The sequence below is a fragment of the Mytilus edulis genome, chromosome 9 (assembly GCF_963676685.1).
Source record: "Mytilus edulis chromosome 9, xbMytEdul2.2, whole genome shotgun sequence".
NCBI lineage: Eukaryota > Metazoa > Mollusca > Bivalvia > Mytilida > Mytilidae > Mytilus > Mytilus edulis.
In genome coordinates, this window is record NC_092352.1 from 19,341,591 (window position 1) to 19,369,493 (window position 27,903).

Below are 27,903 nucleotides of genomic sequence, written 5' to 3' on the forward strand. Positions count from 1 at the left end.
TAAATAGAAACAAGGGCCGTCTTTCCCCTCAGAGCTATTCAGCTCTTTGATTCTTAGCTTCCCGTCAAGCGTTCATGTGACCATTTACAGGTATCCATAAAGTCACGGAGGAGTACTTTACGCTGTCGTCTCGTGTCAATTTTAAGACAAATAACAAACAAAAAAGTTTATTAGTAAACTGTTTATACAGATTCAGGCACATGTAATGATATGTGATGATATCATTGACGATGATGCAGCGGATATTCATAACTGACACGATAACCATTCTGTCTCGAACAAATCGGGTACAGAATCTGTGGAGCCTGACTTTATGGAACCAATTTCAGTGGTTAAATAATTCGACAGCAGCTTGAAGTATGGCATATTTTCTACAAATCGTTGTGAAGATGACAAAGATGAAACCACTCCTCCGTGACTTAAATCTTCATGGATATCTGTAAACACGCCTGTACGGAGGAAGGGCTCATGATTTGAAATGTTAATGGATATAGATCATGCCAAATCAATAAGAAGCAACCCTAACTACACAAAGATGTAGAGAAAATGAATGGTTAGCTTGAAAAATAAATATACTCTCTCTATATTAAATCTATCTTCGATTGCAATGAGTATGCTCCTTTAGGATAAGGGGGGCTGCCCCACTCATTGCAATTATTCTCTTTCTTACAATATTAAATATACCCAAACTGTGTGGCCTGTGTGAATTCAATTAAAACATGTCCTTGGTAAAAATATAACCTTAAATATGAAAACAGTCGAATGTCTTAATACTTTTTTTTCAAGTTGCCTTTTTTTCAATTGAGGAAGATTCAATGGTTATTTTTTTTTTAATTAAAAATACACTCTTTAATACATTGTCTTATAAATCTTTAATATCTACATTTTTCTGATGAAAATACTCTACTCATGAAAACATTCTAGTCAAGAAGCATACATGTCTGAATATATTTCTTTAAAACAGTTCTAGTCATAATGACATTCCTTGTTTATAAGTGTTCCAGTATTTAATAATTATACCATATTTTATGTCATAAATTGGATAATGACACTATGTTAAAGTTTCAGTTTTGGTTAAAAAGTTTTTTATCTGAAAATGCCTGTTCATTTGATGTTGGTTTTCAGCATGTCCAGTGTTTGCTGTTTTAAATTGTTTTTTTTTTTCTTCACAAGAAACTTGGTTTAGTGTATCTGCTTGTTTAAACTGTATTTTGGCTGATAAAATAAAATATTTTTCCTACCTACAGACACTTCAGTCTGAAGGTACAGTCGGAAAACTGCAAACAAACATATTTTTAAGGTTGGCCTAAACAGTAGTATGCCGCTGTTAAACTGGAACCCTGTTGTGTTCACTTATCGCTACACTGACCTTCGGTGCGAAGCTATAGATAGAACGGCGGACCAGTTTAATGCCGCTGTTCGCAAGTCATAAATCGATTGAGAGGAAATAAATCAGGGTCACAAACTAAAACTGAGGTTAATACATCAACTATAAGTGGAAAATAACGAAAATCAATACCAATTGTGTAAAGTTTCGGAAAAACAAAAACAAATCCGGGTTACAAACTAAAACTGAGGTAAAGAGGAAAACAACAAAAATTAATACCAATTGTGTAAAGTTTAGGAAAATGATTCTAAATGGTATGCAATTATAAATTCTTACTAGTAATGACAGTGTTTTACTAGGATAAATCATGATTTAATCTTTAAAATAGTCAAGTCAAACAACAGACTACCATGGATAACCCCGAAGATCAAGAAAATGCTGAAGAAAAAAAACCTGTACAACCAAACCCAAAAAACGAAATATTGGGACTAATTATCGCCATTACCAAAAATCTTGCAAGAGAGGAATCAGGAAAGCAGAAGATAATTACATAAACAACGCTATAATAGAAGGGATGAACAAGAACAACACAAAACCATTTTGGAAATATGCCAAGTCAAGGAAACAAGACAACATCGGGGTTGCACCACTAAAGAGACAAGAACTATGGCAAGCCGTTTTGCTATTTATTCTTACTTCAAGATATCTCATAAACTTTATAAGATATCTCATAAACTTTATAAGATATCTCATAAACTTTATAAGATATCTTATATAGTTTATTAGATATCTTATATAGTTTATTAGATATCTTATATAGTTTATAAGATATCTTATAAAGACAATTATATAAGATATCTTATAAAGACAATTATATAAGATATCTTATAAAGACAATTATATAAGATATCTTATAAAGACAATTATATAAGATATCTTATAAAGACAATTATATAAGATATCTTATAAAGACAAGCGTCAACATTTTAGAATAAATATGTTCAACACAACGAGTAAAATGGATGTTAACGGCAGGTTATATCAAGACTTTATATGTTAAGACCTTCCAGACATTTTGAAAACTGTGAATCAAAAGGAGGTAAAATTGGTGAATGAAAAAATATTAGAAATCTGCTTGACAGTTTTAGCAAACCAGCCGAAATCAACAACCCAACCCTCCCACATGGTAAATAATAATACAAATAAAGATCAAAGTGATGAAATAAATAAGTCTACAAACAGTCATTTGACTATAGATAAACACTCAATCATATACATGTCTCCTAGGAACATCTTGATGTCAATTGAAAATCCACCAAACACTATTGTTTATCCAGAACCTAGAAATAGAAAGGACAGTATAGATCACAATATATGAACTTGCAGTGACTGATAGCGATTCAATAAAATGCAATGCCTGCCACAAATACTGTACTGTTTTATCTGATGAGCTTTTTGAAAAACATACTACTGATATTGATATGCTTTACACATGCCATCTCTGTACCCTACTTGACCAAGATGAATGTGCAACTGCAATTCAAGATGAATGTCATAGAAGTTTGGTATATTTTGATCTATAAACGGACAGAGAAGGTGTCGTGACACCATCCGTAACTCAGCCGATAAGAAATGATGTACATGAAGACCCCATCGAAATTATAAGCGAGGCAGATAGAAACAGATACACCTCAAGGACATCCTCAACTTTTGAAGTTAACAATGTACAAGGAACCTTCTTACCTCCGTCTTCACACGAAAGGACTAATGAAAAATCTGAGAATAGGATAAAATATCCGATCGTAACAGGAAAAAATATTACAGGCTCGAAAAATCTATCCAGCCAAGAAATACCACATAGTGAAGAAACACTTGAAAAAACAGTATTCACTAGAGACAAAAAAGAATCAAGTGCCTCAGATGTAAATCAAAGCTGTGACCAAAACTTAACAAAAGCAAAAACAAAGAGAAATAAAAAGATTGTTTATACTGAAACAAATGAGCAGTTATCAGCCCATAAAGCCCGCATCATTATGCTAGAGGAACAAAACCGTGATTATGAAAATACTATCACACTACTCCAGAGAAAACTCAATAGTAACAATATTGCCAGTGAAAGTAAAGTGTATGAACAGAATGAGCAAACAAATACTCTGAATAACAGACTTTGTCAATTTGAAGCTTCAATCAAATCGCAACTAGACATACTGAAGATAGAAATGCAACATAAATTCACTATCCAGGAAATAAATATGAAACATCATCTAGAAGTAAGTGAATTGAAGGCAAAGATGGATCGTATGACACAACAGGGAACCAGCAAATTATCATCTGTACCTCAACATCAACCCAATACATCGGAAACAATAGATTATCACCAGCCTTTAACAACAGCACTACCTGTTTATCATCAGCCGTTAACAACAGCACCACCTGTTTATCATCAGCCGTTAAGAACAGCACAACCAGTTTTACATCAGCCAACAACAACAGCACCGCCTGTCTTTCATCAGCAATAAACAATGCCACGATCAACACTCTTCCATCCACCACAATCTACTCATATAGTACATCCTCATAATATGGCAGCTGCTACTATGAATAGCCACCATCATGCAAAGGTTTTATGCCATCCACAGGAATCTCAAAACCAATATTTATACAGCCAACAAAATAGCCGTCAGTATGCAAATCAGGCCGTAATTTTCAAAAATCCAATATTGTCTAGCCGGCAACCCTACAATACAAACCAACATTTTCAACCAAGGCAGCATATGTCTGTACCTATTGTATCAAAGAAACACGTACAAAACAATAAGAGGCAAAATTGTAATAAGCTGATAGTATAACAAGATATAGCTGGCCAGTCGCCAATGACTGAAAAATGCCAAAATGTAGACAATGTAGCTATGTGCAATACTACTGTACCTAAAAACAATGATACTGAGCCGAATAAAGGCAATGTTTCTACAGACAATGTAACAAATTTGGTAGGCAAGATCTAGTCAAAGAACCAATATCTAGTACTGAGGATAGTGATCAACATCATTTTTTAGAGCACGGCCGGGCCTCAACACAGAAGCCTTGCACGCCAATTTACAATAGGAACTCTTAACGTACAGAATGCTCTATCAAATCAACTCTACCTTGTAAATGTGTTAAAAAAATGTGACATTTTATTTGTACAAGAACATTGGCTGTATTCGTGTGATAAGCATAAACTACAAGAAGTAAATGATACACATGTATGTGAGGCAAAATCCGTAGATGATGATTTAGATACAGAGATACTCGTAAGAAATAGAGAATATGGTGGGACTGCTGTCTTTTGGAGAAAATGTATTGATAGAGCTGTAAAATTTACATCTGATGGAAATGACCGTATAGTTGTTTTAACTTTTAACATTTCAAATAACCCCCTGTGTCTTATTGGTGTTTACATGCCGTCTCATAATAAACATGGAGATGAACTTTATATTGACATTCTCTCTCAAATAGAAGAGATAATAGAAAAGTACCATCACATTGGATACCAAGTTATTTTATGTGGAGATATGAATGCCTCCCTCTTTCGGGATGATAGATCAAGAGATAAACGCTTTAAATGCTTTATTGAAAACAATGGCTTGTGCTTAACAGATAATTACCCAAAGGCTCCAACATTTTATCATCATAATGGAGTGATGTCTTCACAGGTTGACTATTTTATACACAAAGATCGTGATGTCAACTTTATATATACAGTTAAGATAGATGATAGAAATCCTCTGAATGTATCAGATCACACGCTTCTAATAGCAACAATACCTGGAGTAATAAAGGCCTCGCAGAGTAGTGTTGGTAAAAAACAAATTATAAAAAGGCCAAACTGGACAAGATGTGATAAGGAGAAATATCAGGAAGCAATCAGAGAATCGGTGACAAATATAGACACTGTCAACCTAGATAATGCGTCTAGTGAAATTTCAAAATTAGTAGACTTACTTCATAGTGCAGGTAAAAATCCATACCTAACTACAGAGAAACAATCACTGTAAAGACAGTTGGACGAGGGATTTGGAATAAAGAAATAAGCAATGCATCAAAACTGTCAAAGTTGGATTTCTTTGAATGGAAAAATGATAGGCTAGATGATAGCAAGTATAAAGGAATCAAGGCGCGTAAAGTACTGAGAAGTGCACAAAGGCGTGCACATGCTTCGAAAAGAAATACGCTAACAGAGAAAATAATGCAGGCATCTCAAAATGACTCAAAGTTATTCCACAAACTCGTAAATAGCCAAAGAAAAAGTAACAACATTCTAACTGATGCTATGGTTTTTAAGAGTATTGAGGAACCAGATCCAGAACTTATGATGAGTGGATGGAAAGATTATTTTGAAAATCTATACAAACTTGACAATCTCAACAGTAACCAAAATTTTTGTACAGAAAAACTTAGAGTGATAGAGGTACAAAACAAAATAATAGAAGAACTGGAAAGAAAGAAATATAGAAATTGACAACAGCACTACCTGTTTATCATCAGCCGTTAACAACAGCACCACCTGTTTATCATCAGCCGTTAAGAACAGCACAGCCAGTTTTACATCAGCCAACAACAACAGCACCGCCTGTCTTTCATCAGCAATAAACAATGCCACGATCAACACTCTTCCATCCACCACAATCTACTCATATAGTACATCCTCATAATATGGCAGCTGCTACTATGAATAGCCACCATCATGCAAAGGTTTTATGCCATCCACAGGAATCTCAAAACCAATATTTATACAGCCAACAAAATAGCCGTCAGTATGCAAATCAGGCCGTAATTTTCAAAAATCCAATATTGTCTAGCCGGCAACCCTACAATACAAACCAACATTTTCAACCAAGGCAGCATATGTCTGTACCTATTGTATCAAAGAAACACGTACAAAACAATAAGAGGCAAAATTGTAATAAGCTGATAGTATAACAAGATATAGCTGGCCAGTCGCCAATGACTGAAAAATGCCAAAATGTAGACAATGTAGCTATGTGCAATACTACTGTACCTAAAAACAATGATACTGAGCCGAATAAAGGCAATGTTTCTACAGACAATGTAACAAATTTGGTAGGCAAGATCTAGTCAAAGAACCAATATCTAGTACTGAGGATAGTGATCAACATCATTTTTTAGAGCACGGCCGGGCCTCAACACAGAAGCCTTGCACGCCAATTTACAATAGGAACTCTTAACGTACAGAATGCTCTATCAAATCAACTCTACCTTGTAAATGTGTTAAAAAAATGTGACATTTTATTTGTACAAGAACATTGGCTGTATTCGTGTGATAAGCATAAACTACAAGAAGTAAATGATACACATGTATGTGAGGCAAAATCCGTAGATGATGATTTAGATACAGAGATACTCGTAAGAAATAGAGAATATGGTGGGACTGCTGTCTTTTGGAGAAAATGTATTGATAGAGCTGTAAAATTTACATCTGATGGAAATGACCGTATAGTTGTTTTAACTTTTAACATTTCAAATAACCCCCTGTGTCTTATTGGTGTTTACATGCCGTCTCATAATAAACATGGAGATGAACTTTATATTGACATTCTCTCTCAAATAGAAGAGATAATAGAAAAGTACCATCACATTGGATACCAAGTTATTTTATGTGGAGATATGAATGCCTCCCTCTTTCGGGATGATAGATCAAGAGATAAACGCTTTAAATGCTTTATTGAAAACAATGGCTTGTGCTTAACAGATAATTACCCAAAGGCTCCAACATTTTATCATCATAATGGAGTGATGTCTTCACAGGTTGACTATTTTATACACAAAGATCGTGATGTCAACTTTATATATACAGTTAAGATAGATGATAGAAATCCTCTGAATGTATCAGATCACACGCTTCTAATAGCAACAATACCTGGAGTAATAAAGGCCTCGCAGAGTAGTGTTGGTAAAAAACAAATTATAAAAAGGCCAAACTGGACAAGATGTGATAAGGAGAAATATCAGGAAGCAATCAGAGAATCGGTGACAAATATAGACACTGTCAACCTAGATAATGAGTCTAGTGAAATTTCAAAATTAGTAGACTTACTTCATAGTGCAGGTAAAAAATCCATACCTAACTACAGAGAAACAATCACTGTAAAGACAGTTGGACGAGGGATTTGGAATAAAGAAATAAGCAATGCATCAAAACTGTCAAAGTTGGATTTCTTTGAATGGAAAAATGATAGGCTAGATGATAGCAAGTATAAAGGAATCAAGGCGCGTAAAGTACTGAGAAGTGCACAAAGGCGTGCACATGCTTCGAAAAGAAATACGCTAACAGAGAAAATAATGCAGGCATCTCAAAATGACTCAAAGTTATTCCACAAACTCGTAAATGGCCAAAGAAAAAGTAACAACATTCTAACTGATGCTATGGTTTTTAAGAGTATTGAGGAACCAGATCCAGAACTTATGATGAGTGGATGGAAAGATTATTTTGAAAATCTATACAAACTTGACAATCTCAACAGTAACCAAAATTTTTGTACAGAAAAACTTAGAGTGATAGAGGTACAAAACAAAATAATAGAAGAACTGGAAAGAAAGAAATATAGAAATTGACAACAGCACTACCTGTTTATCATCAGCCGTTAACAACAGCACCACCTGTTTATCATCAGCCGTTAAGAACAGCACAACCAGTTTTACATCAGCCAACAACAACAGCACCGCCTGTCTTTCATCAGCAATAAACAATGCCACGATCAACACTCTTCCATCCACCACAATCTACTCATATAGTACATCCTCATAATATGGCAGCTGCCACTATGAATAGCCACCATCATGCAAAGGTTTTATGCCATCCACAGGAATCTCAAAACCAATATTTATACAGCCAACAAAATAGCCGTCAGTATGCAAATCAGAAAACTATAGAGGTATTACAGTAACCAATACCTTTCTACTCTGATAGATGGAATTTTAAAAGACATGTTAAAACCTAAACTACTAAAAATTCAAAGTAAGCTACAAAGAGGGTTCACGGAAAAAACATCGTCATTGAATACCGCCTTTATTGTATCTGCAGCAGCAGACTTTTACAAGGAGATCTTTAAAGAACTCATATTACTAACATTAGATGCTCAAAAAGCTTTCGATAAACTACATCACGAAATCCTCTTTAACAAAATGTACCATGATGGAATTGTGGGAAATATGTGGTTATTACTAAGAAATATGTACAGGAATGTAACTGTTAAAGTCAAGTGGAATAATAGCATTTCAGATAAATTTACGCAAGATATAGGTGTAAGACAAGGTGCAAAGTTAACGACTGTTCTATACAAACGCTATAACAACAACATCTTAGAAGCATTAGAAAGATCTAACATCGGTGCACGAATAGGCAGCATTAACGTTGTCGCTCCAACATGTGCGAATGATATTGCCATACTTGCCAGCAAGGAGCATGAGGTTCAGGCTCTACTAGATATAGTCAATGATATGACAAACAAAGACTGTGTGTCAATTAATCCTACAAAATCGGAATTAGTACCGTTAACAAAAGTTCAACAACAGCTGAATGTTTATTTAGGAGACAACAAAATAGATGAAAAGAATGAGGTTAAACATCTGGGTCTTATTAGAACTATTAAGAACAAAGTGAATATAGAAGACCGGTTAAAAGTTGCACGTCGTACTATATATGCTATGCTTGGTCCTGGACCGAGTGCCAGAAAAGGAATGTCACCAATTGTCTCGGCAAGACTCTGGCAAACTTACGCCTTGCCAAGGAGCCTGTATGGTATTGAGGTCTTAAACTATACAAAGACTGACATCACAAAATTGGAGAGACTGCAACTACAAATATGCAGACAGATACAAGGACTGCCAAAAAGAGTTGCTAGTGCTGCCAACTATTGTCTACTTGGTATAGAACCAATACAGTCAACTGTGGACCGACTGCTACTCACTTTCTTTGGAGGCATAATTCAAGACAATACCAGCATAGAATACAGAATTATAGAAAGGCAACTTGTAATGTCAAAACAAAATGCAAATACGTTCATTAGTAGACTGGAAACTGCTCTATCAAAAAGTACAAACTGCCAAAAGCTCAGGAACTGCTATTAGCTAAACCAACTAGAGAAAAATGGAAAACAACTGTCAAGTGTGCCATTCAGGATTATTGGGCAGAGAAATGGGAGATGGAAAAATCGGAAAAATCTACAATGAAATACATTAACATTAAAGCAAGGCCAGTTGGAAATCCTCACCAAATATGGAAATTCACCTCAAATAATACCTTAGAGTTCAAAAAAGCAGAAATAAAAGCAAAGCTTATAACAAGGACTTATACACTCCAAGTAGATAGAGCCAAGTTTAGTAGAAATGCGGAGCAGGATATGTGCCTATTATGTAATTCAGCTACAAAAGATACAGAACACTTTATGCTAGAATGCAATGCACTGAAAACCGAAAGAGAAAAACAATTAACAACACTAAAATCATATGTGAAAAACAATATAGGCAACAAGATATTCGAAAAAATTGTGAATGAAGGACAAATGGTGCAGTTTATTCTGGACTCATCATCTGAAAAGATCAAGCAGATAGAATAACATCAAATATCAAAACATCAGAGACATTGAGAATATCACACGAACTTTATGCTATGGTCTACATACAAAACGAACAACCCTGTTGAACAAGAGTTAAATTTGCCTAAATGAACTATATCAGTCTATCAAGTGAAAGTAGGAGTTTCTTGGTTTATGGTGTTACTGTACAGGTATTATTACTTTAAAAGTTTAAATGTACAACTGTAAATAATGTACATATTTAATACTAACCTAAATAAATCCCATTGGGAGTGACCATTAGAAAGGGTGAACCTACAAGACAGGTAACAGGTATAGCAGTATAGTGTGGTGGAACCCACGCTTACTAAATATCATCATACTTTTTGGATGGATTAGATCATAGTTGCTGGGCGATTATATTTTTATTTTAACTTTCTTTTTCTCTTTTTGGTTGATTTAGAGTTCTAGCTCTGATGGAATGTAGGGCAAAACACAGTTTTCGAGATATAAGTTCACAGTTCTGCTCAATTTTCTTATTTAAAATTATATATGCCTGATGTTTGTTAATTTTCGAGCAGTCCAGAATTAATTGTAATCTGGAGTCTGTTTTGATGTTGTAGAACGATCCTTCAGATCCGGATATTCCTGTGAGACCAAACTTGCTATCACAATCCACGATATGCTCCAGTCATACCGCAAAGCAAGGACGTATATTAGTTATACGTCCTTGGACAAAGGAAACCAGGTAGACATAGCAATCCTGGACTTCTCCAAAGCATTCGATACTGTACCTCATGATAGACTCCTGCACAAAATAAACCAGTACGTAATTAGAGGAAACATACACAAATGGCTTACTTTATTCCTGACTGAAAGACAAATGCGAGTCCAACTTGACGGAGAACACTCAACTAATGCATCAGTCGAATCTGGAGTCCCCCAAGGAACGGTACTAGGACCAATCTTCTTCCTATGTCGCATAAATGATCTACTGGGCGCAGTAAACTCGTCAGTCCGACTATTTGCAGACGACAGTTTACTGTACAGGGAAATCAAAAACCAGGACGATCACAACAAACTACAAGAGGACGTAAAATCACTGGAAAAATGGGCAGACGATTGGGGTATGCGCTTCAACGCCAAAAAATGCTATATGCTTAGTCTGAAAAGTAAAAGCCAGCGGTTCTACAACCTAAACAACCACACTCTGGAACAAGTAACATCAAATCCTTATCTGGGGCTACTAATTCAGGAAGATCTTAAATGGAAGGAACAACTAACAAACACATGCAACAAAGCCAGTTCCACGCTAGGCTTCCTTAGGAGAAACTTACAACATTGCCCTAAAGAATGCCAGAAAACAGCATATATAGCTCTCGTAAGATCTATTATTAAGTATGGAACAATTATTTGGGACCCAAATACCCAAAAAGACATTGATAAATTGGAATCTATACAAAAAAGAGGAGCTAGATTTATTACAAAAGATTACAAATCAAGGGATGAAGGATGAATGACTAAAATGCTATCGCAACTTCAGCTTCCGTCACTACAATCAAGACGACAACAACGACTGATTTTCTTTTTCAAAGTGGTTGAGGGGAAAGCTCTTCCACCAGACGATCTTATTAAATTTCACAGACCCAAACGGCAAATAAAAGCAAAAACATTCGATAACTTTGTAACCAAGAACATTATAGACCAACAAGTCCGTAACAACAAACGAGCGGTCATAGTTCCAAACAGTAAGACTGACCAGTACAAATACTCTATCTTTGTGCACACTGCGGTAGATTGGAACCATCTAGAGGATTCGGTAGTGTGCGTCACTACAACCGAGGAGTTTAAATCCGCACTCCTCATCAAGCGCGACTAACTTAAGCGCAGACCAACCCGTCACACAATAGCCGAAGGAATCTGTGACATACCCATTAATATACAGAAGTGGGAAATACAGATCCAGATACAGACAATTATCATTGGGGGTATCGAAGGACACCGATTGCAATGTCCATTCCATATGAAACTTATTGAGAAAAATACCAAGGGATCCATAAAAAGACGTCTTTTTTAGTGCTTGTATCAAACTTTTCAACTGATATTTATAGTTTGTTCTTATGTTGTAATATTACACCACTGTGCCAGAACAGGGGGGAAGATTTGGCGCCAGCAAGCATGTTAAACTAAGCAAAATTCTGTATATCCCTGTCCTAAGATATGAGCCTGTAATACAGTGGTTGTCTCTTTGTTGCTTGTTTACTGTTTTGTACAAATAACAGTGTCCTAAGATATGAGCCTGTAATACAGTGGTTGTCTCTTTGTTACTTGTTTACGGTTTTGTACAAATAACATTGTCCTAAGATATGAGCCTGTAATACAGTGGTTGTCTCTTTGTTACTTGTTTACTGTTTTGTACAAATAACAGTGTCCTAAGATATGAGCCTGTAATACAGTGGTTGTCTCTTTGTTACTTGTTTACTGTTTTGTACAAATAACAGTGTCCTAAGATATGAGCCTGTAATACAGTGGTTGTCTCTTTGTTGCTTGTTTACTGTTTTGTATAAATAACAGTGTCCTAAGATATGAGCCTGTAATACAGTGGTTGTCTCTTTGTTGCTTGTTTACTGTTTTGTACAAATAACAGTGTCCTAAGATATGAGCCTGTAATACAGTGGTTGTCTCTTTGTTACTTGTTTACTGTTTTGTACAAATAACAGTGTCCTAAGATATGAGCCTGTAATACAGTGGTTGTCTCTTTGTTGCTTGTTTACTGTACATATAACAGGCTGTTAGTTTTCTTGTTTGAATTGTTTTACGTTTGTCATTTTGAAGCCGTATATAGCTAACCACGCAGTAAGGGTTCAGTTCACTGTTGACTGCTCTACGGTACGGTGACTTATAGTGGTTAATTTCTTCTTCATTTGGTCTCTGGTTGAGAGTTGTCTCATTTGCAATCATGTCACATCTTATTATTTTATAAGTAAATGTTTCTTATAAAAATAACTGTGAATTAGGTTGCTGACCCAAACAATCTCCATGGAAATGAGATGTGCCAATACTTATAAAACTGCATACAGCATAGCATTGACCTACCGGTAGTGGTATCCAATAAACTGACATCAACACGAACTAATACTGTGAAAAGTGCTGCCTGAAACATCACTACAAAGCCCTCCTTTTTTTATTATTTAACATTTTTCTGAAATTGACTCTTGTTTAATAATATGCTCCTCAAGCTGTATTTTTCGTTATTCAAATGACAGAGATAAATGGGGAAGGGTTGAGTTTTCACAAAACTAGTTCAATCTCATCAATTGTCAACTTAATTCTGTAATAGAAAACAAAGACAATGTTTCTGTGCTAACTACATTTAATCACTAGTGAATACAAAGCAAGGAATATAAATACTATATATAGCTTGAAGTCTAAAACTTTAGTGTAACAGTCAGGACATTTTCTCTACAACCACTGCTAACTATATTTCATGTTATGGACACTTCAGGTTTATATATTAACCAAATCGTGAATGATCAATGAAAATACAGTCACTGAAATATCATCTTAAAGGCACTTGAATACTGCAAGCTTTTAGTTTTATGTGCAGCTTAAATTTGTTAGCGTATTTAGTCTCTAATGGAAATAAAATTTCAAAACACGTTTCCAGTATCTTAATGTATGACTTAGCCTTTAGATTTATAACCTCAGTGACCTTGGGATTATAAATGACAATGTTTTGGGGTTAGTAAATGTGTTACAATCACAACAAACTAATTTTGATATAAAACATTCCTTGATCTTTGGTCATACATCATTTCACATGCAGATCAAAGAACGTCAATAGGTTATGAATTGTGCAGACAAAAAGTAACAAATACTAAAGGTCCATTGTCATTAAACATGATATACAATTAGCAGTAGCTGAAGGAAAATGGCCGCCACACCAGAATCTGAAGTAATAAATTGCATGCAACTTTTTGTATCACAATATCAAATGTACAAAAAGGAAAAAATAACACCTTTACCATTATTCGATGGTAAAATAAATAGGCAACACTCAAAATAAGCTTTTAACATTAGTACAACAATATAACAAGCAAGAACTATGGTAAAATTACATCCATCTATACATACATTAATTATACACATGTAAATATCAGTATTATTTAAATATAGCTATATTTTATATTTGATTAGGGGTACGAAGTCAATGTTATTATCATAAAATTATCATAATTCAGCATAATTTCTACACTCTTATATATACTTAATTGTGAAAGCTCAAACACTATGATGAAAATTATGTTTTCTGATGTTATTGAACCCAATTGAAACCATTAATTTAGGTGAGAACACATTATCTATCTCTAAATGTTTCATGAATTATTTTAAGGTTTATTCATTAAAGATCAACTTGTCAGAAATCCCTTGCATGCATCCTATGTTTAGCCCCATTCAACTGCCAACATTTCACTGTAAATTTACCAAACGCTTGAGTCAATAATAAACGTTGCTAGTACTGAAACTCTTTGATGATAAGCAACCACCCTTCCAATTCATCCTTCATACAATATACATGATATATACCAATTGCAAACAAGAAAATTTCAAACACTTCACATCCTTTTACATTATAAACAAATGAAAGCTGGATTCAAGTTTAATAATAATTCAACAATTGGTAGATTGTGGAAACAGAGATCATGATACTCTTTTCCTAATTTTGTAGTGTTTTATTTTTACTTGAGCAATCACATTTAAGTATACTGCATTTTCTGAAAGCTTACACCCAAGTTATTAGAATAATAACAAACCCAAGATCAAAACAATGAATTATTTGACAAAAGCAACAGTATACAGGCATAATACAGTAGTTGTTAAAATCCATATATTAATTGACACTTTCTGACTGGACTTTCGTGTTTCATCGCACATTAAACAGACAATTATTTAGTCTTTAAGGAAGTAAAATTAACACTTTTTGATATAATTATGAAAATCTATTAATTAATTAAGTGATATCTTTTCCCCCAACTCCTGACAATTGTTTTCAGTGTAAACCATTATTCCATTACTTTGTTGGGAGTGTGTAAGAGTTTAAAAAATGAAGTCAATTAGACCAAATAAATTAACTGTTACTTTGAAGATAAAACAATATCAAGATAAGAAACTTTTGCATATGAAAACACATACTTATATTTACTTTTTACTTTTAGATATGATATATGGTGAATTGTAAGGTACTGTTATTTAAACCCATGTAATGATCAATTAGTAAAATAAAGTAACAAGAAACAATTATGCCATCTTGATTAATAATTTTAAATATTCTTTTTCAATGCCCATTATCTGCATTATGAGGACTTTTCAATTTCAACATAAAAATATTCATCTTAAATAGTTCATAACATAAACATTTAAAACAAAACAGATTCATCAAGACTAAGAGAGGAGATACAGGTATAAACATACTTCAGTTTCAGTTACCATATATATATCTTAAAGTATAATTAGTATCACTGCAAAAATAGACCTGCAAGGCATACAGAATATATCGCAGCTTTATGGTAGATTATTAGTTAACTATTGCAGGACCCATGTATATAAACTCTCAATAATAAGAACATGGTTATAGGTACAGGTATTAAATATTTTAAACTTTCATTACATATAACAAACTACATAATAATCTGTACACATAATACCCTATCCATTAATTGTTTCCCATATTTTGTATAATAAATTGCATTGCTATAATCGTAGCATATATATGGTCTGGTGAGACTATATTCCAGAGCGTTTATAATTATGGTTATTTTCTGGCTTTTAAGATATGATTATACATGTACTGTGCATCCCAAAGCTATAAGTTAATCTATTCATGTTTTCAAATCTGTCTATGTAAGAATGTTCCTTTGAGATCAACAAAATAAAATTGAGAATGGAGATGGGGAATGTGTCAAAGAGACAACAACCGACCTAAGACACTATTTTACTTAAAACATAAGAAAACAAAAAGAGCACTTTGCTAATTATCTTGAAATTTAATTTACTTTTGACCATTTATTTAGGACTTTATATGGACTTAGAGGGATACTATGTAGCACTTGTTTGCATCATTGAATGTACAATAATAAAAGGTGTGACATGAAAATAAGATACCATAATTGTTTTTAAAGATTGTCAATTAAGCTGAGGTATCTTGACAAAAAGAAAAAGTCTGTAAACGGTTTATTTAATTAGCACTTATGCAGTCATCAAATAATTTATATGATTGCTATTATTATGCTTTATGCAAATATATCATTCTACATCATATACATTTTCTTTAAACGTTCCTCTATATTTCAAATGATCAGTATTAAAAAATAATTCTGTATGCAAAAATATATATTCATATTCCTTTAAGCACAAAGAAAGATACTGTAGTTTATTTAAAAAAAAGGTTTGTATAGAAGCAAAATTACTTGGCACCAATGTTCATGGTTTCATTTATCATACCATTTAATTTAATCGTCATTTAAAATTAACACTATGGAAAGTTGTACTTTACATATATTGATAATTTATAAGAAAGTTAAATATTCTTATTTTAATCAACAAACATCTTTTTTCAAAAAAGCCAATTTTTTCTTTAGTAAATAATGACAGAAAAAAATCACACACATGTTATCATATATATAATATTCATTTGTATACTGAAAAACTTTGATACATTCTAATAAAAAAACCAATGTGCAGCATATAAATATATTTAAATCTGAACCCAATATAACGCAAGTGCAATTTACTACTATGTATAGTTTCTATCTTAATAAATGGAGAATCCAAAAACAGATTTCAAAGTGATTTGGGCATTTTCTGTTACAAATAATCTTTTTTCTAAATTTAACAAATTAAAATTTATGGTTGACAAAGTAGCCCACAAAATAACTTCAGTCTATTTTTGGACCCTCATATATAAATCAAGCCAGTAAATATGCACTATACAGAATTAAATGTTAATCTAGCTACCACTACAACATTTCTACAATATGTTTAAGGAAAAATATTTAACTACCTCTGCTACAAAAATAATTATTCTTTACATCGTTTTAGGAGCTAGACCTAGCCTAAAGAAACAACTTGAAAAATCACTAGTGTAAAAATAATTTTCATATTCTTTTGGGCAACAGATTATTCTGAAAATTTGTCCCATGAATGCTTAAAATCACTAATGTAACCACATTTTACAAATGCAATAATGATTAACTAGTTATCTCCCTTTAACTCTGGTCTAACTCCCTTAAGCTTATTATCAAAGGCATTATAACATGTACAATTACACATTAGAAACAATATATTTGTCAATATAAAGATTTACATTAATCTCCATCATCAATATTTTAACACATTTCTAATAGTTGGCATATTACTTTAATGACCGCTGCCAACCATTCAAATCTTGATAGTTAAAAATAATAAGAATCATTTCCTACATAAAAATCAAATAAAAAACAAGTTCATAACAAAACTCAACCAACAACGATGTAAATAATAGTTAACATTTTTGTTGATGACCAATTCTCTATGAGAAGTACTTATATGTTCTCTGATTTTCAGCGGACGAGTTGATGGTAAGATTCCTAAGTATTCCAAGAGGATCTGTATCCACTTCAGCTCCAGGAGTTGTAAAACCAGCTGGTGTGTGTGGTGTCTGAGGCTCTATATTATCTATATCACCACTTCCTGAGGGTAAACGTTTGCGTACAACTCTTGCATAAGTTTGTCTTCCATCGCTACTTTCTGAAGAACTTGTTGACAGTGATTCAGTTGATTCGGCTATTTCTCTTTGTGTTGGTATCTTGAGAAATAATCGACTTGGTGCTGAACCTGTGGAGTTTTCATTCGTTCTTGCAGACTTTGGTATTGGAATCGGATTTGTTGACTTCAATGAACGTTCGTCTGCGGCAGATTCGTCATCTATCATTTGAACTAAGTTCTTTATTTCTGTTGGTGTTTTCATATCCTCACTGAACTGTCGACTGAATCCTGTTGATATTTTCAGTGCAGATTTATGTTGTGCTAGCGTTCTCTCCTCAGAGTATCGTGTTGGTGTATGAGTTTCTGATCTGCTCTCATAAGATGTTGTTACTGTAGATGATGCCTCTTGTCTGCGCTGAGCTGATGCAATGACTCTCCCTAATGGACTTTGAGCTGAAGACCGTCTTTCGTGTGTATCTAGAGACATTGCCATGTAATCCATTTCACCCTGAGCCTCTGCTTTTACTTCAGAGGAAATGTCCAATGGAGAATCTGTCTCTCTTGGGGTGCTTGATCTTGAATTTCCAGTAGGAGTTCTTGATCTTTGACCAAACAAATGAACTGGCACATGTTTAACATTGGGCAGAAAGTGAATAGGCTGACCTGCTATAGTTGAGCTTGGAGATGTACCTGGTGTTACATTTTGTCCTTGTGTTGATGGTGATAATGACCTTGAGTCACGACCTTCATCCGAATGTCTGCTACCATCATCACTGCCGTGAGATGGAGGAGAGTTTTGAAACGGAATAAAATTACCAGCAGGATGATACGGATGCTGTGGATAGAGTGAGTAAGGATGACGTAGCATTGCAGCCATTCGAGGATCTTCTTGTACCATGTAATAAGGTAATCCAGGGGTGTATGGATTATAATGAGGGTGTACAGCAGGGTAATAAGGAAGAGGGCCTCGCGGCACATACATCATGGTTCTTCGTTGACCAGATTTTTTGCCACCTACTGGTGATTCTCTCCCAGTCTTATCCTTGTCAGCTATCTTTGCTGCTCGGACTGGGACTGGTAACCTAGGATTTACTCCTCTTGGATGAAGTTTAGCTTGAGGCATTCTACCTCCCCCAACATATGGTTGTAAATATGGTCTGTACATTAAAGGCTGGTAGTACCCTGGGTGATACTGTAAAGGCATGTATTGCTGTAGTGGCTACAAATATAGAAAAAAAGCTTTAAATAAAAGAACTGGAATAAACACAAGTACACACAATGTCCTGCTCTATATGAAAAAAAATACATGTTCAATGAACTATGAATTCTGGGTCATTACCCTAATTTGGCATTCATTTTATAAATGTCATATCATAATCAACACATGTACCAGTTAAAACTTTTAATTAAAATTGTCTTGAGAATCAACAATATGTTTTGATGTATTCACATGCTTACTTTTTCTTAGGAATGGTTATTTCCCCATTTAATCCTTACAAAAATTGGTAAGTGCATGTGGGTTATTGATTGTGATTTTTTTACTGATTGATCTGAATTGGTAAGTGCATGGCTGTTATATATATTTCATTTCCTTTCAAATTAGGTTTTTTCTGTTTGCTATTTGTAGTACTTATATATAGATAGGAACTAGTATAACTAGTTCTGCAACAGTACATACTTTTTTTAAGGCTTGATGTTAGGTTATAAGGTAAGAGAAAAGTTTTGGCGGTTTCTACTGGTAGTGTTTTATGGTACTATGTCAAGTTTGGCATTTAAATGTATTAGTATGGGAGGTGCTCCAGTTAGGTGGGACCAAAGTTAGCCACAATAGTATATAAGCAGTTGCTGCTGTTTATTACTTGTATTTATATGATGTTTGAATCAAAGAAATCTGTACAATAATTTAAAGTAAATAAAATATTGTATCACTAGAAAATTTAATATGTTACTGGGAAAAACTAATCCTATTTATGTGTTTGTCTTGTTTATAGCATATTGAATTTAGAGTAGAAATACTTTTATTTCTTCGAGCAGAGCAAGGAAGAATTTAAAGAATGTGATTTTTGATTGATTAACCTGAGTTGATAGGTGCATGCCTGTTATAGAATGTGATGTTTTTTATTGACCAACTGTGATTTTTGATTGACTTACCTGAGTTGGTAGGTGCATGTCTGTTATAGAATGTGATGTTTTTTATTGACCAACTGTGATTTTTGATTGATTAACCTGAGTTGGTAGGTGCATGTCTGTTATAGAATGTGATGTTTTTTATTGACCAACTGTGATTTTTGATTGACTTACCTGAGTTGATAGGTGCATGCCTGTTATAGAATGTGATGTTTTTTATTGACCAACTGTGATTTTTGATTGACTTACCTGAGTTGATAGGTGCATGCCTGTTATAGAATGTGATGTTTTTTATTGACCAACTGTGATTTTTGATTGACTTACCTGAGTTGATAGGTGCATGCCTGTTATAGAATGTGATGTTTTTTATTGACCAACTGTGATTTTTGATTGACTTACCTGAGTTGATAGGTGCATGCCTGTTATAGAATGTGATGTTTTTTATTGACCAACTGTGATTTTTGATTGATTAACCTGAGTTGATAGATGCATGCCTGTTATAGAATGTGATTTTTTTATTGACCAACTGTGATTTTTGATTGATTAACCTGAGTTGGTAGGTGCATGTCCGTTATAGAATGTGATGTTTTTTATTGACCAACTGTGATTTTTGATTGATTAACCTGAGTTGGAAGGTGCATGTCTGTTATAGAATGTGATTTTTTTTATTGACCAACTGTGATTTTTGATTGATTAACCTGAGTTGATAGATGCATGCCTGTTATAGAATGTGATGTTTTTTATTGACCAACTGTGATTTTTGATTGATTAAGCTGAGTTGATAGATGCATGCCTGTTATAGAATGTGATTTTTTTATTGACCAACTGTGATTTTTGATTGATTAACCTGAGTTGGTAGGTGCATGTCTGTTATAGAATGTGATGTTTTTTATTGACCAACTGTGATTTTTGATTGATTAACCTGAGTTGGAAGGTGCATGTCTGTTATAGAATGTGATTTTTTTTATTGACCAACTGTGATTTTTGATTGACTAAGAGTTGGTAGATGCATGCCTGTTATAGAATGTGATTTTTGATTGAGTAACCTGAGTTGGTAGATGCATGCCTGTTATAGAATGTGATTTTTTTATTGACCAACTGTGCTTTTAAATAGACTGACCTGAGTTGGTAGGTGCATGCCTGGATACATCATTCTCTGTCCCATTAAATACCATGGTTGTTGGTTGACCTGTGCTGCAAAGTGGGGAGGTATGTTGGTATTCTCACCATGCTGTGGATGATATAATCTGTTAGGTACAAATTCTGGAGCTAGAGGATTCAACACATAGGTCTTTCTTCTCTCTGCTGCTTCTATTTGAGCTTTAAAGGCATCCCACGGCATTCCATAAAAGCTGCCATTTTCTTTGCATTCTTCTAAATAACACTCCCATACTTTTCTAAAAGAAGAAGAAAATGTTAAGTTATTCAGTATCATCTGTTGTAGACACAAAATCTCATTTACTATATGTTATATTATATCACAGAAAACAATGTTTGGTTTATGATATAAAAAAAAAACAAAAAAAAAACAATATACTAGTACTGTGAACATGATACATGTCAAATTCAGATTTATTTTTTCTGAATTTCCAAAAAATAATGTCCTTTTATTTTAAATTCATCCAGGAAATTATAACAAGAGAAATTTTAATCTAAATTTATAATGGTTTTTTATGTCCGGTATTCCATAGAAGAGTTTTTTGGCAAATATAATAAAATTTTATGATTATAGTTTCAGAGCTAGAAATGTTCTTCCATAAACTTTTAAAATCAAATCCTGGCATATTTAACATGTTTAAGATGAATAACTTAGTTGTGTATTCATATTCAAAACAATAGATGTTATATTTTTGCAAAATTACATAATGAAATATATACATTGCAAGTTTCTTTGTATTAACATGTAGTTAATTTTGTTTTGATATACTGGTGAGTAAATATGTCATCTGAATGAATGTTTTGATTCATACAACTTACTTTTATTGAAATAACCAAAACCATACCATATAAAATATTTTTGAATGTTAAATTAAATCAGTTATTGTAATAATGAAATCTATACATTAGATATTTTGCAAACTTTGAAAAACAAACCTGCATTTTCCCACTAGACAAAGAGACAGAGGATCTCCAACTACAATAACTAATGACTGAGCTCTGGTCAGGGCAGTATTCAGTAATTTTACATTTGACAAGAAACCATAGTCCATATAGTCCTCCTGCTGTGTCTCACATGTATGTCGAGTCCGCACAGTACTCAATATTACAACTCGAAACTGTTTACCTGTAAAAATAAAGCAAAGTTTCTTTTGTCTTTTGTTGTTGTTAATGCACATTTTGTAGTCTTCATCTTAATCCTTTTTATTTTCATCTGGATTTTCTACATTGCAATATTGAAGTATCTACATAAGTTTCAATTTTTTTTTTGTAAAATAAAGTTTCAATTTAAAATGTCCAAGTTACTTCTTGCTATAATAAATGAAGACAATAGAATTCTGCTTTGAATTTTTTTTAAGCACATTTGTCCTACAATATTTCCCAATAATTGAAGAAAATAGAAAAACTGCTTCTAAAATAAAAATAAATTGTTACCTTGCACATTATAAATTCTTTCTACACTGACATTAAATAATCTTTTTTTTCTCAATTCTGAACGTATTCTATACACCTACAAGATAAATACAGAAATAATTAAAAATCAACAAAACATTTTTAATGTTGTAATATAATTTCATTGAATGTAATAACCTAGCTTCCTTGTTGATCAATAATTATGATCAGTACCACTATCAACTCTGATAATAAAACTATTTGTATTCTTTGCATATTGTTTCTTTGAAGATACAATGTAAAACAGATCAATTGTTATGTTTTAATTTATTGCAAGGTTGACTGTTAATTACACTACACAATTCAATGTTTTATATCAGATGCAAAAATTCAATTAATTACACTATACAATTCAATGTGAAATGCATGATTGACCCTTCCAAAAAGAATTCTTATATTAACATTTACGTTCTACATATCCATAACAGAGGTTTCAAATGATCATAAAAAATGTTTATTTATACAAATTAATTGTAAAGTTAATAAATCATGCACCTAGAGCATCAGCTGGGTTTTTTTCTTCAATAAAATGCTTGTAAATTTCCTTATTCATAAAGAAATAAGAAAAAGACAACTTCGCATATTTGCCGAAATAAAGTTCAATCTAAAGTTAAACAGATAATATTTTTATATACAATATCTGACCTGGTCAGCATAATGACATAAAACACCAATGCCTCCATCATTTATATCACCAAACTCTTCTGGCCAATTATTCTTTAAATCAGTCACTCTGTCTATCACTTCATATATCTGTAATCAAATAAATCATATACATCAGATCAATCTAAGGTTTTTGTTGTTAGGGAGTGAAATGGACAAGAATCTTCTTTTTTGAAGTCACAAAACATGAGTAATTGTCATTAAACTTACATTAACTACAATGCAACATTTAAGGTGGATTGATGGTATACCGCCATCTTGGATTGTACAATCACAGTACAAAATCGGTCTAGTTATTTGCCTAAATCTGCAAATTTGGAGAAAGATTTGCAATTCAATGGTTAGACTGTTTTTCTATATAAAGAAAACTTGTTAATTAATTGTATTAAACAAAATATTTTAACAAATATCAATTTCTGGGCTAATAGGGAAATTTTTTATTTTTACTTGTAGCAAGAAAACAAGTTCGGTGACACCATGTTTTCTTTTTAATTTCTTAAAACATATTATGAAACCTATCTTCTCACAATTTATTTCAAAATTTTATCTCGTAGAATTTTTTTATGTACACTAATGTGTTTTTTCATGAACAAACTAACCAAATTTTGACAATTTTCAACGACTCATAGTTTGAAAAATAGCATGATGACCCATACTTTTTATTAAATTTTTGAAAAATAGCATGATGACCCATACTTTTTATTAAATTTTTGAAAAAAGCATAGTAAAATCTTCATTTTGGTAAATTATAAGAAAATTCTGTCTCCAAAAATATATATTTATGATCCACCTTAATACCCTCACTATAACATTAAATGTCCACATTGTTAAATTTAATGTCCACATTGTAAATTTAATGTCCACAATGTAAAATTTAATGTCAACAATGTAAAATTTAATGTCCCACTGTAACACTGAATTCATTTTCTTATGATTTCCCTTTTTCCTTGTTCTTATATGACTGTCTGATTAAAATCCAAAATATAGGCTATACCTTATATCAGACAGACTTTGTTTGCAATAACAGTCTATGTCTAACTGAATTTAAATATTTTATCATAAAAGTATAAATATAAATTGTACCTCTGAAACATTGTAGAATCCTGTAGAATTTTGATGTTGTAAATCCTCTCCCCGTACAGTAAAGAAAGTAAGTGGATGGTATTTGGGATGAGGTGGCTGGTTTCCACTGGCTACTAACAGATGATCATAGAAAAGATCGGAGGTAAAATCTATGATTTCCCTGTGTGATCTGTAATTCTCACATAACATCATACTGCAAGGACACTTATCTGGATACAAGTCATACAACCGTTCTAATAGGGATCTGTCAAAACCTTGTTGTTTACCAAAGTCTGAATATATCTCAGGACTCATCTGAAATTTAACATTTCAAGTCATCAATAAATTGTATTGTAAAAGAAATTCCCTCTCCTTTAACAACAATGATGTTAACAAGGAACTCATGATTAGAAAATACATACTCCATATAATTATTATTTTCTTCATAAATCATTAAAGGCAAATTAAGCTAATTAATATGTTAATTGTGACAAGCAATCGTACTGTATCAGTCCTTTCTCAAGTTAACAGTAGAGAGCTGGAACATTTTTTTAGAGACAGGACAAAAACATTGTTGCTTCATTACAAAAGGGGAACACAAAACAAGCTTATGTTCAAAATTGATTTTTTGATCTTTATTAAAAAGCAAACCACCATTTCTGTGCTGGAGAAAGTAAAATAATATACAAAAAAATAATCTTAAGGCCATCATTTAAAGCTTTTTATAACAGAAATTAAATGTTTAGAACTGTGTGAATACCTGCATGTGATCTCCTGACAATATAATCTTTGTATGAGGTCCAGCCAGGGATAGTGGAATTAAACATTCAGCTTCCAATGCTTGGGCAGCTTCGTCCACTATGATGTGTGAAAATGCATCTGTAAACAAACGATGTAACAAACTATAAAGTTTACTTTAATGGAAAGAGAGAACTTCTATGTCATTTGGTGGAGTGTTAGTTGTCTCATTGTCAACCATACCTAATCTTCTAATGAAATAACACTTTTATAACCATCGTAAAACAATCTGTCACCTTCATACTAATGTTTTGAATGTTTTAATAACTACAACGAAAGATTTTTTAAGGGACTAATGGAAATGTTAGATGGAACAGAACCTACTATCTCAATTAAGTATTAAATTATAACCTATCATTATCTTACAAAGAAATGTTCGTCATACAGATCTTATGCATTGTTCTTACTCCTAAGATTTTTGTTCCATATTTTAAGACTGACCTCTAGCAAGGTTAAGGTCACACAGATATCTAGCTGTACTAAGAGTTGTGATAATGATTCGATGCTTCTCTACATCTTCCTTGGTAGGCATTCTGAAGTTAGATTTCCCCGACATATCTAGGGGACAGTATTGTAGCACTACATCTGGAACTGTCTGTTTCCAACGATGACGATAATATATACGTAATGGAACTGCCTTTAAATTTCCTTCTTTAACAAGTGGGTGAATGAACTCTTTAATATATAGATCAGCAGCACTGAAAAAATATAAAACAAATATTTACTGGAGGTAAATAATATCAATGTTATATGTAACTTCTAATTCATCAAATATTCAAATATATTTTATATTGGAAATGATGTATCGTGTGTACGAATATGTACTCTGTTAAGCAGTTTCAAAATGCAGGTAAAGAATTCAAACAAGATTGTTTTATATTCAAGTTTTGAAGAATACCTTATCCAACAATCATAAAAAATATTGCTTTTGTTTCATTATAGGCAAGGTATCATCGAAAACAACAACTTTAACACCACAATAACCTCACAATATTTTAGCAAATAATTACACTACTATATCAAACCTTATTATTGGAGAAATCCATCAGTATTGTAATATAAAAGAACTCAATAATTTTGGGAAGTTTTTATGTATTGCTGAAAAAATTCATAATCGTTGAATGTCGTTGAATGTGTATATCATACTTTAATTAAGATTGTTAAATTATGCTAATTAATATCATGCTCCTACATTTGTTTTTAATTGTATTAATTGTATATTAATGAATTACCTTATTGTAATATTTGTTGCTTACTACATTTAATGTAATATTTATTGTACTTGATACCTATAAGCTGTATTGCTTTTGGAATAAAGAATATATATATATAAACATAATCACCAACATTTACCTATTAGAATGAGTACAAATTAATATTCTACAATTATCATCTTCTAAGGATTGGACGGCAGCCTGCGCCAGAGTATAAGTCTTTCCAGTCCCATATGGGCCAAGCAATAACAAGGGAGGTAAGCTGAGATCCCGACCAGCAGTTATCCCACACACCACCTCTTTCTGTTTACTATTCAACTTTGAACTCACTAAATCACAGAATTCTTTTCTGAAAAATACAGGAACATACTGATGTGGATACTTAGTAAAAGAACTTGACTTAAATTAAACGTCGATAAGTAAAGAAGTAATGGCCTTCAATTATTCATATCTAAAATGTTTCCTAACATTTATTTTTTACTGTTACAATGAACAAAATGTGAAAAATTGACTTATGTACACTAACTAAATTTTATATAGTTTTTTTTTTAAGTAGATGACAAATCATTGTTAAAATAAATATTGTTGTATCAAATGAAACTATGATTCTTTAGAATTACAAAATTTTCATTATACTATATACCCTTTTTTTTAAATTGTGTGTTTTTTCTACTACAAACTGTTGTTATAGTATATTGTACATGTATTTAACTTACTCTGTACTTGCCCAGAAGGTTGTGGGTATTTTGTCTGGAGGAGGAAACACTAAATCTAAGGTAGATATACCATCTATTGCTGCATGCATCTCACACTTAGATAACCTATTTAACTGAAACTGGATCTGAAATTAGTATAAAGTTGTTAGGGGCTATAGCCTTTATAACTAAAACTGGATCTGAAATTAGTATAAAGATGGTAGGTGTTTTAGCCTTTATAACTAAAACTAGATCTGAAATAAGTGTATATATGTTAGGTGTAAAAGCCTTTTTGACCGAAACTCGATCTGAAATTAGTATAAAGTTGTTAGGGGTTATACCTTTTAACTGAAACTGGAACTGAAGTTAGTATAAAGATGTTAGGTGTCATAAACTTTTCAAAAATGAAACTGGATCTAAAGTTAGCATAAAGATGTTAGAGTAATAGCTTTTTTTTAACTGAAACTGGATCTGTAATTAGTATGAAGATAAAAGGGTAATAAATAACCTATTAAACTGAAACTAGAGCTGAAATTAGTATAAGGATGGTAGGGGTTAAAGCCTTTTTAACTGAAATTGAAGATGTAAGGTGTTAAAAATAAGCTATTCAACTAAAAATTAAGTCAGTATAAACATGACATGTTAGGTGTAACAGACTTTTAAACAGCAACTGGAAATGAAATTAGCATAAAGATGTTAGGTTTTTAACATTTATACATGTTTATCATGATTCTAATTGGAGAGGCTAAACCATCTATATTTATTATTTTTTTTAAATTTGATAGACTGATGGTAAGTGTGAACTTGATGACATGCTTTTTAATTATCCACACAATATTATCTATGGATATGTCAATTCTAGTATTTTTATTATAGCATTATTGTATGCATATTTCCTAAAATGGATAAATAATAAATGAATGCAATAATTACTGAATTTACAGTATTATCTTTCCGGATATGGTTTTATTCATGTAAAACATGTGACTGGTTTTGGATCATTTCATTAGAAACTTCTTGATTGTCATTATGCAGCTATATGAGTCACATTCAATTTTATTTTCTGTTTTTGAATTTAAGGACAACTT

At 32.6% G+C, this 27,903-nt stretch overlaps 1 protein-coding gene across 1 annotated transcript in view; it reads right to left on the reverse strand.

Moving 5' to 3' along the window:
• Window positions 1–13,258: 13,258 nt before the first annotated feature.
• Window positions 13,259–27,903, reverse strand: part of LOC139487778 (probable helicase with zinc finger domain) — a 67,300-nt gene continuing 52,655 nt past the window's right edge. The window contains exons 14-23 of the mRNA XM_071272856.1: window positions 26,837–26,961; window positions 26,260–26,469; window positions 25,348–25,604; window positions 24,869–24,987; window positions 24,130–24,423; window positions 23,029–23,136; window positions 22,366–22,441; window positions 21,868–22,057; window positions 20,894–21,170; window positions 13,259–18,865 (exon numbers count right to left, since the gene is read on the reverse strand). Coding sequence (XP_071128957.1) covers window positions 17,471–18,865; window positions 20,894–21,170; window positions 21,868–22,057; window positions 22,366–22,441; window positions 23,029–23,136; window positions 24,130–24,423; window positions 24,869–24,987; window positions 25,348–25,604; window positions 26,260–26,469; window positions 26,837–26,961 — 3,051 coding nt within the window. The 3' untranslated portion in view covers window positions 13,259–17,470. The remainder of the gene's footprint in view (window positions 18,866–20,893; window positions 21,171–21,867; window positions 22,058–22,365; window positions 22,442–23,028; window positions 23,137–24,129; window positions 24,424–24,868; window positions 24,988–25,347; window positions 25,605–26,259; window positions 26,470–26,836; window positions 26,962–27,903) is intronic.